At 28.3% G+C, this 15,575-nt stretch overlaps 6 protein-coding genes across 9 annotated transcripts in view; 2 read left to right on the top strand and 4 right to left on the bottom strand.

The window, feature by feature from the left end:
* Nucleotides 1–55: 55 nt before the first annotated feature.
* IFT57 (intraflagellar transport 57) lies at nucleotides 56–10,236 on the top strand. Of its 3 annotated transcripts, XM_070648223.1 has the most exons (5): nucleotides 56–172; nucleotides 239–366; nucleotides 4,840–7,614; nucleotides 7,680–7,791; nucleotides 7,847–10,236. In XM_070648223.1, the coding sequence occupies exons 3-5, from the start codon at nucleotides 6,956–6,958 to the stop codon at nucleotides 8,285–8,287; spliced, it is 1,212 nt and encodes a 403-aa protein (XP_070504324.1). In that variant the 5' UTR covers nucleotides 56–172; nucleotides 239–366; nucleotides 4,840–6,955; the 3' UTR covers nucleotides 8,288–10,236. The 3 variants fall into 3 exon arrangements, with proteins under 3 accessions (XP_070504324.1, XP_070504323.1, XP_070504325.1); XM_070648222.1 differs by lacking the exon at nucleotides 56–172 and having other exon boundaries at nucleotides 179–366; XM_070648224.1 differs by lacking the exon at nucleotides 56–172 and having other exon boundaries at nucleotides 179–3,299; nucleotides 3,361–7,614.
* On the bottom strand, nucleotides 1,452–15,460 carry LOC139096492 (serine/threonine-protein kinase dyf-5). Of its 2 annotated transcripts, none has more exons than XM_070648212.1 (8): nucleotides 13,319–15,460; nucleotides 4,254–4,439; nucleotides 3,737–4,007; nucleotides 3,439–3,674; nucleotides 2,331–3,268; nucleotides 1,958–2,194; nucleotides 1,772–1,899; nucleotides 1,452–1,618 (listed from the first exon to the last, which is right to left on the bottom strand). In XM_070648212.1, the coding sequence occupies exons 2-8, from the start codon at nucleotides 4,407–4,409 to the stop codon at nucleotides 1,545–1,547; spliced, it is 2,040 nt and encodes a 679-aa protein (XP_070504313.1). In that variant the 5' UTR covers nucleotides 4,410–4,439; nucleotides 13,319–15,460; the 3' UTR covers nucleotides 1,452–1,544. The 2 variants fall into 2 exon arrangements, with proteins under 2 accessions (XP_070504313.1, XP_070504312.1); XM_070648211.1 differs by lacking the exon at nucleotides 13,319–15,460 and adding an exon at nucleotides 5,509–5,933.
* Nucleotides 6,082–15,575, bottom strand: part of RtGEF (Rho-type guanine nucleotide exchange factor) — a 37,618-nt gene continuing 28,124 nt past the window's right edge. Inside the window, exon 10 of the transcript XR_011544980.1 lies at nucleotides 6,082–7,352. The gene's annotated coding sequence lies outside the window, so the exon portion shown is untranslated. The remainder of the gene's footprint in view (nucleotides 7,353–15,575) is intronic.
* Nucleotides 7,992–11,051, bottom strand: LOC139096502 (glycoprotein-N-acetylgalactosamine 3-beta-galactosyltransferase 1-like). The gene is made up of 2 exons (XM_070648227.1): nucleotides 9,330–11,051; nucleotides 7,992–8,965 (listed from the first exon to the last, which is right to left on the bottom strand). Exons 1-2 carry the CDS (start codon nucleotides 9,812–9,814, stop codon nucleotides 8,332–8,334), a joined length of 1,119 nt encoding a protein of 372 aa, XP_070504328.1. The 5' UTR covers nucleotides 9,815–11,051; the 3' UTR covers nucleotides 7,992–8,331.
* Nucleotides 11,190–12,897, bottom strand: LOC139096503 (glycoprotein-N-acetylgalactosamine 3-beta-galactosyltransferase 1-like). The gene is made up of 3 exons (XM_070648228.1): nucleotides 12,013–12,897; nucleotides 11,700–11,929; nucleotides 11,190–11,631 (listed from the first exon to the last, which is right to left on the bottom strand). Exons 1-3 carry the CDS (start codon nucleotides 12,477–12,479, stop codon nucleotides 11,231–11,233), a joined length of 1,098 nt encoding a protein of 365 aa, XP_070504329.1. The 5' UTR covers nucleotides 12,480–12,897; the 3' UTR covers nucleotides 11,190–11,230.
* LOC139096504 (glycoprotein-N-acetylgalactosamine 3-beta-galactosyltransferase 1-like) lies at nucleotides 13,615–15,312 on the top strand. Its single transcript, XM_070648230.1, has 6 exons — nucleotides 13,615–13,775; nucleotides 13,836–13,929; nucleotides 13,988–14,050; nucleotides 14,185–14,369; nucleotides 14,426–14,649; nucleotides 14,711–15,312. The coding sequence occupies exons 1-6, from the start codon at nucleotides 13,721–13,723 to the stop codon at nucleotides 15,149–15,151; spliced, it is 1,062 nt and encodes a 353-aa protein (XP_070504331.1). The 5' UTR covers nucleotides 13,615–13,720; the 3' UTR covers nucleotides 15,152–15,312.

The following is a 15,575-nucleotide window of genomic DNA, read 5'->3' as shown; positions in this document are numbered from 1 at the left end:
CGTTTTTCTTGATTTAGTTTATTGTTTGATTGGTTGTTGGTGTGTGAATGTTTAAAAAAGATTTAATAATTTTTATGAAGGCTCTTTTAAAAAAATATCAATTCCACCACTCAATAAAATTCACCACAAAATGTTACCACAAAAAAGATTAGTAATCTAATCACTTCTCAATGTAAATTGCTCAATATAAAAAGTTTTTATTCGATAAAAATTCAATAATGTATTATTTTCTACATAGCAAGTTATCGTTGTTCATTAGACAGCATAAATAGGTGGAAACAATTAGTTTGTCGTGGTTGTTGTTATGTATTGATTGAGCTGACCATCTTCGGTTTTTGAGACTGATGTTGTAGCGACTGATTTTGGGTGAGTAAAAAGCTGAGCTTGATGATTGTGATTCAATTGATCATTCTGAAAATGTTGGCTATTAAATTTTTGATTTTGATTGAATTCATTTCCCATATGTTGATTTTGGAATTGCTGGTTGTTATTGAAGTTATGTTGATTGTGATGTCCTTGATAATTGCTAGAAAATCCTAATCCAACAACAGGTTCACGTTTTACTTCAGCATCAAATCCATCACGATCATTTGCACGATAATTTACTTTACGTTGGAAACCATCTGAATCTAAAATCGTATATTGGCCATTCACTTCATCTCCTCTGCGAGTTTCTTGGTGGGTCTTAATGTCTCCCGTTGTCATATCGCTTACGCTATAAGCAATATCGTAATTTGAATTATCTTTAACATTAAAGTGACGTGAGGATGATTGAACATTAAATACTGCTGGTTGTAAATGAAGAAACGTTGGATTTTGTGGATTAGCACGATTGTCGAAAAATCCTCGGTTGCTGATAGATAGTTCATGAGGATAGCTATTATCATCAAATCTGTCTTGATTACGACGATTTTCATCAAATCGTTCTTGATTACGACGGTTTTCATCAAATCGATCTTGATTGCGACGATTTTCATGAAATCGGTCTTCATGATGAAAACGACGGTTATCTTCTAATCTTGATTGTTCATGGAAACGTCTATGATCATTTTGTTGTAAAATTCCATGATTATCAAATCCTTCTTCTTTTTCAAGAGAATCAAATGTGGCACAAGAAATGACTGCCGCTAAAGCAAACAAAACGACTAAATTAAAACTCATTTTAATATTTTCCTTTTTTGAATGTTTACGTCGTGAGATTCAAATGAGAAATGACTTAATTCTAACATTTTTCTGATGTCTTTTATACTAAAAAAGATTTAAATAATGCATTCAAAAACGAAAACATTGTAATTTTTATGCATATAGCAAAAATCATTCAACATATCAAATTTAATAAAGCATCTAAGATCATACATAACATCTCAAATTTCCACAACCTTGTTATTTAATAAATTGAAACTATTTTCTTGAATAAGTTTTTATGTCAATCCGTTAGTAAATATTAAAGATCTAGTTAGAATAGAATCTTTATTTTGAATTATTATTAATGATTGCTTATCACAGTTTAGAAAATGAATTTTAAAAAATTATTTAATAGGTATTTATTTGTAGAGATACTTCGCTGACCAGTCTGTTCTGAAATTCCCCAATTTTGTAGCATCACTTAAACCACCATCTAAAAAAGAATTTTTAATTATTTTTTAAATGTTAGGTACTTAATTTTCATTTAATCAAAATCCAGTCTGATTTCTTCATAAATTTTTGCAAAATTTGTTCCGTATTTGTACAAGAGCGTTCCTCATTCCAGTTCAAAAATTGAATTACTTACTTTGCTGTACAATTTTGAATGGTTTTTCTTCTTGAAGCTTTTGTGGCTCCTTTTCCCATGAGAATAACTTTACAGGAATGTTATTGAGTTTATATTCTATGGCCTGTGAATTTCCATTTAGTACGCTTCTGAATGGATAAATTTTTAATATTAGAATTAAAATAATTCAATCAAAAATACACTTACTTATTATTAGAAAGGAAGATTTGTTGTGTAGACTGTCTCCTTCTTTGCAACGCAACACTTGCACTTAAGTGTTTAGAATCATTAGTTATATCATATAAGTCACCATTATTTCGAGTCGTTGCTTTCGTAATTGGCACTGTGGTAGGATATTTAGTCACTTCTTTCGAATAAAATGAATCAAAAATGTCATCAAGATTGATATCGTTATTTGGACGTTTAGCAGATTTGATTTTACTTCTGTAAAACGACAATTCGTAAAAATAAGTCATTTAGGAATTTTGATCAGTTTTTACATTTAAATTTAACAGGTTTCAGTTTTCAAACGACGTTCATTTTCTGAACGTTGCTTGTAAACAGTTCGTAAAAAAATTACCCTAATATTGAAGCCAGCTCATCATCTTCCATTCCTTCATCCCAATCTTTAACGACTCCATCCTTAACACTAGCTTTACCTTTTCTTCCGCCAATATTAAGGCTATCGAAGAAACCTTCATCAAAAGAATTATCTCGAGCACCCTTTGATAGCATCTTGAAACTAATTCCTGAATCATTTTTCTGTCGTACGTTTATTTGCTGTGATGGTTTTGGTTCATGAAGAAAAAAACTTGTAGAACTATTATAAGTTGAGTTATATTCTACAGGATCCTTCGGATCTTTCAATAAATTCAAAAATACATCATTAATTTTCTCCTTTTCACTTAACCGATCAGAATCTTCAACTTTTTTGGATATATTATCCTCTATGTGTTTTTGATTTTTATGTATTAAACTCTTATCATTATTATTTGTATCAGATTTCATATTGTTAAACATATCATTAAGTATGCTAAAATTCGATTGAAACTTTGTGAAACCTTTTCCTGAATTTTTTGTGTCATTTGAGTTAGAATCTGTAATAAAACCTTTTTCATTGTTATGAGATATTTTTGTTCCATTCAAAATTGAATTTAACTCATTCATATCGTTATTGGTAGAAAATTTTGAATTTACATTGAACCTATTTATCAATGCTGTATTATCCAAAGCTTCAACATCCATTATTGATAATCGACCATTTTGCAATGCACTTTGTTGTAGTGCTTGAGGTCTTATAGATGCTGAAGTAGAATTTTTGACATTCATGAAATAAGGATATCGTTGCGATTGTTGTGCATTTGGACGTTTATCTGGATCCCAACAAAGCAAATCTTCAACAAGATGTATACCTTGTTGACTTGCTCTTGTGATTACGCTTGTTAATGGAATTTTCGGACACTCCGGAAAACGAAATTGTATTGCTGATGCTAGTCGATGTCCTTCTGGCCATTCATTCTAAAAAAATTAAAAGTAAAGAATCATATAAGTATGTTTGTTTGTTCTTGAATAATTAATTACGTATAGTCTATCGTTAATCAATTTTATAGATTTCAAATAAAATGGAAAAAGTGAAAACATAAACAAAATGTAAACACTTATATTAACCTCAATTCTCTTTTACATACCTTATCCGGAGTTCCCATAATTGAACAAATTTTAAATAATTGATCAACTTCGCTTGATCCTGGGAAGAGTGGACGAAATGTATATAGCTCGGATGCAATGCATCCTACTGCCCACAAATCAATTGCACTTGAATATCTTGTGGAATGAAGTAGTACTTCAGGCGCTCTGTACCATCGTGTAGATACATAGTCAGTATACGGTGGCCTAGATCTAATTTCTCTTGCTAAACCAAAATCTTAAAATAATATATAGTTTTTTATCATATAGGTACTATTAAAATCTTATTATTCATTTTACCAGCAATTTTTACTAGTTCTGGACCATTACATAGTAGATTTTCAGGTTTCAAATCTCTATGAAAGAAACCATGTCGATGCATAAAAGCAAGCCCCGCAAATATTTGTAATAAAATAATCTTAATTGTATTTTCTGGAAAATGTGTTTCTCTATCCTTTATTAGTTGATACAAATTCTCTTGCATATACTCAAACACAAAGTAGAGAATATCATTTTCTCTAATGACTTCCTTTAATTTCACCACATTCGCATGAGACAATTTTTTAAGCGACTGAAAGGAAAAAAAGGATTAGTTATATTTTTAATTATAAGCATACAAAAATTAAATCAGATAAAAATCCATAAAAGCAATGTCAAGTTTATATGTACGAATTCCTTCAATAATTGTTTATGGCTCTTTAATAACACGCAAAGAATCATACGAATTATAAAGGTGCTCAAAAGGTTTTGATGTCTGTTCCTACATACGGCTACATACATATTATGTTCTAAAATATTCAAAGCGGTTTTTACTCACCTTCACTTCTCTTAATGCCATTGCCTCTTCCCACGAATAATATTTCCTTTTCATTCTTTTAATGGCAACCTTTTCATTGTTGTCTTTTCTCTGTCCAAGTACAACGGTTCCATAAGTTCCATCACCAAGTTGCGATAATATCAAATAACGATTCATTTTTTCTTTTCCTTTAACTTATTTTGTAGACTGATATGCGGACACAATAAATTTAATAAAACTTTGTTAATGTTTATCCTGTATGCAATAAATTTTTGTAAATGTTAGCAATAACTGTTGATGCATAAATTTTACACCAAAAATAGTTAAATGGACACCTCATTTTTTCATGAAAATCTACAATTTCTTGAATATTTCCCTCTTGACCATGAAATTTAAAAAAAAAAAATTGGTATGAAACCTGTTAAAATCAATTCTTTTTTATAAATGAAAGGAAAAAAAATTAGCTTAATATATTATTTATAGCCCTTGGTATGTCTTCGTAAATTTTCTAATAATAGTTAATTATATATTGATTATGTCTCTAATATTCGTAACTCTGAACATAGTATGCACAAACATTACATAGTTTTTGTTATTTCTTTATTAGGCTTAGTTAGAATGTATGCGCAATTAAAACTACAAAAAGGATTGACCATCAGACAATAGTTTTCAGATTTCATCGAGTTCAAGGTTTTTTATTTATCACCACTGTCGCGTGTGTACACGATTCATTTTCGACGATGTAATACTAATAGAAATTATTAGAATTTCATTTTGATTAAAAACTACCAAAGAAAATGCGTAGCAAATTTACAATAATTGAAGGAAAAGGAAAAAAAAAATATTAAAATGGGAACAGGCTACACCAGTCACTTTACTAAGAAATATATTGATTCCTATTCTTTTATATTTTTAAGGTGTTATTTTAATATTTTGATTAATTTGTATGACTCAAGTTTTTTTGAATAAAATTTACTATTTGGTTTCATGATCAATATAGTAGTGTTGTGTACTATTTGGTTTTAAATGCCTAATTCTGGTAAATTTTTAAAAATGTCACTTTAAATCCTCGATTTTAAAAAATCATATGCAACTTTATAATAAGCTTTGAAAATTCAAGCATTTGAAAATAATTTTTGTTCTCATCATTGTATCACATGTCATAAAAATTTTCTCTCAAATGCGCATTTATCACTTTATGTAAGAAATATTTAACCAACTGAATCGACAGTTATTGCAATTAATTTTTCATTGTATTGATCCTATAATGACTTACATAGAAAGGTTTTACTATATAAAGTATTATTCAACCACAATCCAGAGTGCCAGAAAATTTTACTTTAAAACATGGCTAATTTTAAGCATTTAATTATATTATTTAAAATTTTATTGGTTTTTTTTATTGAACATTTAAGAACTTTCACTATTGTTTTTAAGTCCCCTTGCACTTTTTTCAATTGACCTAGCTTCACAAAACAATTTACAATAGTTTTTTTTTTTGATCTTTTCTTTTCTCTTTCTTGAGTTTTTAAACACTGCTCCAGTTTTCCCAAAACTTTTTTTTTATTAATCCAAAGTTGCATTTACATTTGTAACACAGAAACTTCCTTTATGCTCCCGTTTATTATCATTTCTACGTATTAACTAAGCGACTTTCTCAATCGTTTGTATATGTGTTTTGTTATTTTTGTTGCTAGGTAACTAAAAGCAGACCGGATTCAGGATATATAGCGTTTGTGTGCTATATTTTAAGGTAAAATTCATAATTAAAATTTTCTAAGTCAGACATTATCATGTACATAGGAAATTATATTTTTATATGAAGCAATATATGATTATATACACGAGATGCATTTCAATTATTTTTTTATTTGTTAAATTCCTTATTTCATCTCACTCTTGTTATACGTTAAAGTTTAAACTCTTAAGTTTTCTTGAAAATGTAAAAAAAATAATTTGGCTCAATGTTCTCATACATATTATTCATGCCAAAACAAAACAAAATTTGTTACAGTCTCAAAACAAAAATTTTCATTGACACGAAACGTGGTTAAATAATGCATCACGATAATAAAGTTTACCTCGTTTAATCATCATATAATAGTAAAATGTGACAAATAGCAATTAATTGACATCAATCAATAATTCATGATTGATATTGTATCTAACAATCAATGAGAATTAATTTAATAATAATTTACATTTGTTTGGTTTTTAAGTTCACTTTAGTCGTATGTCGTATTCCAAATTTGAATTTTTAAGTTTTGAAAACTCATTCATTTCATTTTTTATATTACATTTCCGGCAACTTTTATACATATGGCTATCATTTTACATACTGCCGTTTAAAAACAGATAAAGCTGAATAAACTTTCATTTTTACTTCTGTAATTGATTAATGGTAGTTTGTTATTTGTTTTAATCTAGTTTCTGCTCGACAATCTAAGCGAACGAAGGAGACATTTAATATTGCTCAATTTCCAAAGCTTATAGAAAAAAAAAAAAGATTATCAATATTATATCCTCACTGTCTTTAACGTCAATTATGAACAATCCCAAAGAAATTAGACTTCATACCTGAATGGTTTCTATGAATCATCATTTTGTATTCCTTCGAAACTTTTTCTATGGTAACAAAACAACCAAACATTTAAAATACATAATAAGGATCAAAAAACATTTTTAATTTAAAAATAATAGTTTATCTAAAATCTACAAGAATAATGTTTCGACCGGAATTGTTAACAGCTATTGAGAGGGATTCAAACAACTTATCATTAATTTCGTCATATCAAAATGATGATCTGATAGAGAAATTAAAAATTCTCAATTACGAAAACTTACTTCTAAAAGAAATGAAAATGAAGCCACTTAATAAATATTATTTCAACAAAGTACGAAATTCGGGCGAGCAATTCTTTCTTTTTGTATCAATTTGTGCATGGCTTGTTCGTGAAACTGGGAAATCTTTTGAACAACCACAAGAATTTGATGATCCTAATGTTGTAATTTCAAAAATCATTAAATCTTTAAATGATATGGATGTCGCCACAGATTTTCAATCAAATAAGCTTATATCCGGTGCTGGTCCAATTTGCGTTTATGTTCTTGACTCTCTTGCTACAAAAGTTTTGAAACTTTCAACATTACAGGTCAACAAACCTCAAATAAAAGCAGAAGAAAATTCTTCACTTGATATTATTGAAAATGATTCTGAAATAATTTTAGAAAAATTGGATGAACAAATTATATTAGAAAGTGAAAGTGATGATGAACGTGAAAGAAACTCAATCTATGATCTTAATTTGAATGAAAAAAAAAGAAGCAAGTACAATAATAAAGATTATAAAGTTAATACAATGGCAGATAATGAGAATTTTAGGTGAGTTATCACTCGAAAAATTATAATTAAGCTATAACGTCATTAAAAATCTTATTTATCTACAGGTTAGAAATGGAAAGAGTGTTACCTCAATTAAAGATTGTCGTTAAAAGCGACAGTCGAGATTGGAGATCCCATCTTGAACAGATTAGAACTCTCAAAAATAATATTGAAACCGTAAGTAGTCATAAATATTTTATAACTGTCAATTAAATGTTAAATTTAACTTTAGGCATCTGAGGAGGCACAAATTCAACTAAAGAAGATGCAAAATGAAATAATTTTTACAATGGATAAGATTGATAGCCGAGAAAAACATCTTAACAAGGAACTAAAAGATTTGATACAAGAATATAAGCAATTATCAATCGAATTAGTCAAAATAAGTAAAGAAATGAAAGAAAATGAAGAAATCAAAGCAGAAATGGATGAAACAATTACAAAATTAACAAATGAGCTTGAAAATATCAAAATACAAATGGAGCAACGTGGAAATTCAATGACAGATGGAAGTCCTCTAATTAATATTAAAAAGGCAGTAATTAGGTTGAAAGAAGAAATTTCGGAATTAGATATTAAGATTGGTGTAATGCAGCACACATTAACTAGTGATATAATCCGAAGAAAGAATCACTATGCAGAATTTGATCTTGGAACTTCAAATGCAGCATAAAATGTACATTCATTTATGATTCAAAATTTATCTTTAAGTAGTATTTATTCATACTTTTCATCTTCATCTACGTAGTGAACATTTTCATGTAATCGGAAATTTGGTGAAAAACTTTTTGTGTCTGATGCTTTAATAATTTCATTTAACGAAAGCTTCTGTGGTAGAGATTCCGTAATATTTTTTTTCAGTCCAAATGGATGTACGTTATACACCAAATATTTTAATAAATACATTTCTTTCGGACTTACATAATGTGCTCCAATATATACATCAGAACAGCATTCTAAGCCACCTTGTGAGACATTTCTCCACAAATTTGTCCAATACCAATAGCTAAAATCAGCTGCTCTGTGTTGCAAATGTTCTTCAACTCCAACTGGAAAAATTTGCTTTTGGTTTTTTGAATCTCGGGCATCAATAAAAATTGCATATTTCTTCAGACATTGTCCAACTAATAAATCATCAGCTTCACCATCATTATTATCACATAAGGTTGTATTTGGTGAAACTAGAGTTACAAATTTCTTAAGAGCTTTTTTCGAAAATATGTGTCCTCCTCCAGCCATATATCCTTCTCGAACATTTTCATAATCAACTGCAAATCGATGGCCAATATAAAGTGATGTTTGTGGATGGTATTGAGCAAGAGTGTAGCGTAAATTTTCCATTACAATAAAACTAAAAATTTAAATGAATTACTATAAAACTTATTCTTAAAATGCGCATTTTTGTTCTATCGATCAGTAATTGGTAATCTATTATTTTTAACCTTGTTTGATTTTAAAGTTAGCCACATTATTAATGTATGATGAAACGATATACAGTGTCCAAGTCACTTCTCAACTAAATCCTCAAGTATTAATGGAACTGAGATATTAAAACTAATTAGACCTCTCTACGATGTCTAGATAAAATGTTTTTGTCGTCAGCTGGCGAACACTGTGCATTATTAGGCTACCTTTTTTTTAAACAAGTTTCCAAAATGCTCAAAAAAGAAAAGAAATTGCATATTTAGAATGTTTTAATGTTTTGTACTTCATACTTATCATCATCAGCACGCATAAACCAATCGGCGTCATTAAAATGATTATCATAAACATATTTCATAACAAGTCTTGTTTTATTCCATAAATGAGATCTTCCTTCAGGAACTGGTATAGCTATGATGTCTGGATTGGTTGGGTCTTCTTCTATACTCATAAATAGTAATTTGTTACATCTATGACCCCATGTTTTCTTTACATGTGGAACTTTAATTTTATGATTAGAAGGATGTGTGAATACCCAACATAGTACACGGATATCATTAAAGAGCCTATCTGCTAACACAGATTCGTATTTTTCATTGAATTTTTCAAAAATTTCTTTGTCTCCATTTCCCATTTTAATATATTCATATTTTGTTTCAGGGTTCAATTGGATATCTTTAATAGAAAAATTATTGCTAATATTGATAAAAAGTAATGTGGAAATAGCAAATCCAATCAAAAAACTTAATAGCTCTTTAGAACTTAATAAATTGCACATTTTTGAACCGGGTTAAAATTCGTTACTTCCACTCAAAGGAAAATATTTAACTGTAAGTGTCGTGCAGGCATTTAAGTAATAAAGAGTAAAATTCAACACGTTTTATATAGCTATAACAATCAAAATGATAATACTACAATGTGTGATTTCAAAAAATACTAGCATAGACATTTACAGCTCGTTCAGTTTAAACTTTCATTCCAATTGACTATTTTCTCATTTTGTTTTAATTAATAAAATAAGGTAAAATTGGTAATGGAATCAGGATCCTTGGTGATATTTTTTTAATAGAACCGTACACTAACATTATATTATTTATTAAATCCTTTGTATGCTGTTGTAGTAGCATTCTATTGTAGTGATGAATGCGTTTTATTTTCAAAAAAAATACACACTTTTGCTACTTTTTTATCTAATCTATTACTACAGAAAGTACAACTTGACATCAACAAGAATATCCGTGTCATGTAAATAATCACTGATAAAAACGGTAACAATTTCGGATTATGAAAACTAAATAATTATGCTAATAAAAAATTACTTTATGTTTTTTGATTCGTTATTATGGAACTGCAATAAGTTTAGAAAAGAAATACAATATAAAATAAATAATTTGTAGTGTAATATTTTATTAATTGAATTAAGTCTCAATTATTAGAGTTGCATTATTATTGATTTATTAGAGGGATAGGAGTGTGACCCAGCTCTAAAAATTCTATATCATTCAAGAAGCAAAAGTGCCTCGTTGATAGCTCACTTAGCAAGGTGCGAGTCACGAAAGTTGGTGTTGAATTTGAACCCTGGAGTTTGAACCCGACCTAGTGGTTTTTCGGAAGTTTAGATACTTCGGCTTCTTAAGTGTAGCAGTTTAATGACGGGAACTAAGAATTAGGCAATGTAAAATGTCGGAACGGGTCATGATTGATGTAGTTGGAATGGTAATAGAAACTAGAGCCGTAAAATTCATCGCAGAAAGCTTTTATGGAACGGAACTGGATGCATTATAACTGACTGAATAATTGGAACGAGAGCAAAGCTTACTACACATCAAAAACTGCAATTAGGTTATGTGCTGTATATGCTTTAATAATTATTGTTCAGTTTAAAATCATAGCGCTTTAAGAGTTCTTGTATGTAACGCTGTCGCTCAATTTAAGAGGAAGGATAAATAAATAAATAAATAAAAGTCTTACGTCAATAATTATAAAAAAAATGATTTTTGCTGTTCCTTTTCTTTACTGTAAATCCGTCAAGAAAAGTGAGGGCGCGAAATTCCAAATATAAGAAGATTAAGTGTGCTATGCACAGATTTCGAGATACACCTCGAATTCAATATACAAAATTGAGGATAAATTACTTTTGAAACATCGTCCGATTATTATTAATTTTTTTATATAGGTAAAATAAATTAATTTATTATCTGTACTTTTCATCATCACCTATATCATGAACAATTTTGTGTTCTTTATAGTTTGGAGCATAGCTTTTCTCATCTGATAATTTAATAATTTCTTCTATTGAAAGCTTCCTTGGCAGAGTTTCTGTTAAATTTTTTTGTAGTCCAAATGGATGAACGTTATATATCAAATATTGAAGAGAATGCATTTCTTTTGGATTTGTGTAATGCTTACTAACAAAGGTATCAGAACAGCACTGAAGATCACCCTGAGAAACGTTACGCCACAAATATTGTGAGTACCAAAATTTTGGATCTAAAGCTGGTTTAAAATGTTGTTCTGGTGATAATGGAAAAAATCTTTTTTGATCAAATTGATCTCGTCCATCAAGAAAAATTGCAAGGTTTTTTAAACATTTACCTACGAAAAAAAATAAACATTTTCTCCATTAACATTTTATTTTAGTAACTTAATTTCTAAATACAAACCAACAAAAACATCATCTAATGATGAATCGGCTTGAGGGCATAAGGATTCATTATGTATTGATATTTCATTAAATTTAATTAAAGCTTTCTTTGAAAAAATATGTCCCCCTCCCGCCATATATCCGTCTTCAACTTTTGGATATTTAATTGCAAATCTGCAACCTATATATAGTGATGTTTGGTGATGATATTGATAGAGCATATAACGGAGATTTTCCATCACTACAAAACTATAATAAGAAAAATTAAAACATAGTTTACAATTACTTTGTATTAATCGCTTCTGCAATACATGATATTAGAATAAACTTACTTATCATCATCTGCACGCATAAACCAATCAGCATCATTTAAATGATTTTTATAAACATATTCCATAGTAAGTTTAGTTTTATTCCACAAATGTTCTCTACCATTTTCTACTGGAATCACAACAATCTCCGGAATAGTTGGATCGTTTTTTATACTCATAAAAAGTAATTTATTGCATTTCTTTCCCCACGTTTTTTTAATATGTGGCAATTTCTTTTTATGATTATCAGGATGTGTGAAAATCCAACATAATATTTTAACTTCATTAAAAAGCCTATCGGACATTTCTTGATCATATCTTTGACCATTGTTCGATATGTTATAGGATTGATGTTTTGGATTTCTTGAATTTATTCTTTGATTAGCTATTAAAGCTTGATAGCTTTGAGAAAAAAGAGTTAATAAAATAAAACCACATGCAAAGCCAAAAAGGAAATATAGCACTTCTTGAAAATTTACACCCTTCATTGTTTTAATTTTTTTGTGTTAATAAAAAAAAATCGTCAAAAATTATTAGTTTTGTGCACTTGTACATATCATACTGGATTTCAAATAAACTTAGACTAAAAGCATTTTTTTAATATTATAAAAAGTTGCTTCACTTCATATCTAATCGAAGAGGTAGATAATATAGCAAAAGTATTGATATTAGTGATAAAACATATTTAATAGTCTTGAAATTTTGCTTGTAATATTTATTTCACACCAATATGAAGATTTTCTGCTGCAGTTGTAAAACAACGTTGGAAGAATAGCTATTAAGTAATGAAACATACAGTTCTAGAAAATGTACTACGTTTATATTATTGACACTCACGTTTTGCCAAGTTTTAGCAAAAAAATAATACCTATATTTCAAAACATATGAATATTTATCCTATATAAACATACTTTGAAATAATAAAACTTATAACAATAGAATAAATGTTATCAATTCATAAAATATAATATATTCATACAAAACAGAAACCGGTAGAAAAGTAAACCTAACTCTTATTTTATATTTTAGCATACATTTATACTAAGTATAGAGTTTGATTAGAAATTCATTCGGACACTTAAACTTTTAAATATATATAAACAATAACTATAATTAAGATAATAATCATTTATTTAATTTACAGTCTAACCATTGTTTTGTTTGCTTACATATACGTATGGATTATTTCATAAGTTCAAATTTTTTTTTTTTGAATATGGTGTCTTTATCACTAAATATCCTATGGTATTTACTTATAATATTTGAATATTAGAGACATTATTAAGTAAAATTCGTTGAAAATATTAAATTATCTTTACTGACTTACATTAATGACTGCAATGATCATATGTGTTCCTTCAGACCTCTCTTAGTTGGCGTCTGATGATGGCTCTATCGCTGTCAGCTCTTTGTCAGTGATATTGAATTTTATTTTATTGCTGTCAGATCCAAATGAACAATTACTTGTTATCTTAACACATAGTCATTCAAATTATCATTTTCATCACTCATTATTGTCACTCAAAAATTTTCACTTACTCTCTCAATTTTTTTTTTCTCTCACATTGCTCAAAATTCGAGTATCTTTTAAATAAAAACCATTCTCATTAATTTAAAAGAGAAAATACTTAGTGTGAGATAAATATTTGACGTGTTCAGATGTTTTTGATTTTGGACATACTAAAATTTTAAATTTATTGGCTACTTGTGCAAATACATTTTTAAAAACATGGATGAAGCATCTTCAACACAACTTTTGTTAAATAGTGACAGTAAAAAGACTGGTAAATAATGTTTGTGATATACGTGGCAATCAAAAATATTAAATTATCACAATTTAACAGATAGAAGTAAAAAGTTTCAACAAAATCGAGTGGCAAATGCGTTACTTTGTGGTTTAGTATTAGGTTTTATATTTTCTTTTCTTATGGCATATAGGTATGAAATTTTTAAATTAAAATTGTGCAGCGCTTATCTAATCTTTTTTTTTTTTAAGTGGTGTTATTGAAGATGCACAATTTACTAAAAATATCGATTTTACAATAAGTGATTTCGCACAGTAAGCTAATATTTTAAATTATTAATTGTTATTAATTAAAATTTTTAAAGTTTAAATGAGAGATAATCAGGGGCCCATTTATAAATTAATTCGAAACTTATTTTTATTCTTCAAACGTAATTTCAATTTTAAAGGAAAAACAATTTTTCATTTGAAGTACCTCAAGATGCTAATTTAGCAGAGTTTCTTTATCGTGAAGTCAGAGTTTTATGCATTATGACTCCAGTAAATCAAGGCACTTTAAATGATCGTGGTGAAATTTTTCTCAAAACATGGACCAAACGTTGCCATAAATTTATATTTTTTGCTGATGATCCAGGTAGCTTTTTACTTATTGCTGACCACAAAAGAAATATTAAATTTATTTTTTAATAGATGAAAAATTCAAGGACAATATCATCGTTTTAAAAGACAAAAGTAGTAACTGGGCTAGACTTAAAGAAGCATTAACGTACGTATACAAACATCATCTTAATGATTTTGATTGGATATTAAAAACAAACGACAATACATACATGGTAATGGAGAATCTCAGATGGCTTCTCTATCAATACGAACCGGATTGGCCTTTAATAATAGGTCAAAGATATTTAGAAGAGGTAAAAGAATATAAATTTTTTAAATGTCAATAATTTATAATTTTTTCATTAAACATGAAAGGATTACATGGTTGGAGCTTATGCGATTTCAAAACGAGCTTTTACACGTCTAATTGAAAAAGGATTTTCGAATCCACAAATTTGTGATCCGAATGCCACAAGTGATGATCATCACATATCAAAATGCTTACAGCGCTTAAATGTTCTTCAAATTGATGCTCTCGATGATGAAGGAAAGGGGATGTTTTTCCGTGAAAATCCCGAAAGTGCTCTGTTTCCAGAAAAAGTTGATGAATACGATAAATGGTTCTGGCATAAATTGAAACAGGGACCAAATAGCTGTTGCAGTGATAGACTAATTGCTATTCAAAATGTATTTAATACACATTTGTATTACTTTGAATATTTTATATACAAAGTACATGCATTTGGAAGACACCGACTACCCGAACCTCTACCTCACAAAAAAAATTTAGAGGAAATAATAAAAGAAAAATTTTAAAAATTTCTTAACACAAAAAGATCTCCAATTTAGGCCATCGACGACTTTGATAGCAAATAAAATTATTTGTGCCTATATTTTTAATAGTGAATTTAAATAAATTTTATAAATTGACAGAAATTTTCACAAATAAATCTTATCGATGTTACTTAAAATTGAAATGCCCATCTCTTTGAATTTTCAAATGTTAATTTTATACGTCTTGATTTTAATTTATAGAACGGAGAGTCGATTTTCCATCATATTAACAGAAATGATTTTAATATCTTTATTAAATAAGGGACGTCTCTGCTGGATAGGAGTTTTTTTTTTTTTTTTTTTTGAAAAGCATTTTTTAATTTTAAACTTAAACTTAAATTTATTTGTCAGACCAAAAAAGAATACTGCTTTTTTATATCATCAAAAATCAAGTTTTTTTTTCCTG

This window comes from Chironomus tepperi, unplaced genomic scaffold, assembly GCF_022539635.2.
Source record: "Chironomus tepperi strain 1889 unplaced genomic scaffold, CSIRO-AGI_Ctep_v1 contig_393, whole genome shotgun sequence".
In the NCBI taxonomy this organism is placed as follows: domain Eukaryota; kingdom Metazoa; phylum Arthropoda; class Insecta; order Diptera; family Chironomidae; genus Chironomus; species Chironomus tepperi.
This window is presented reverse-complemented; position numbering and strand designations above follow the sequence as displayed.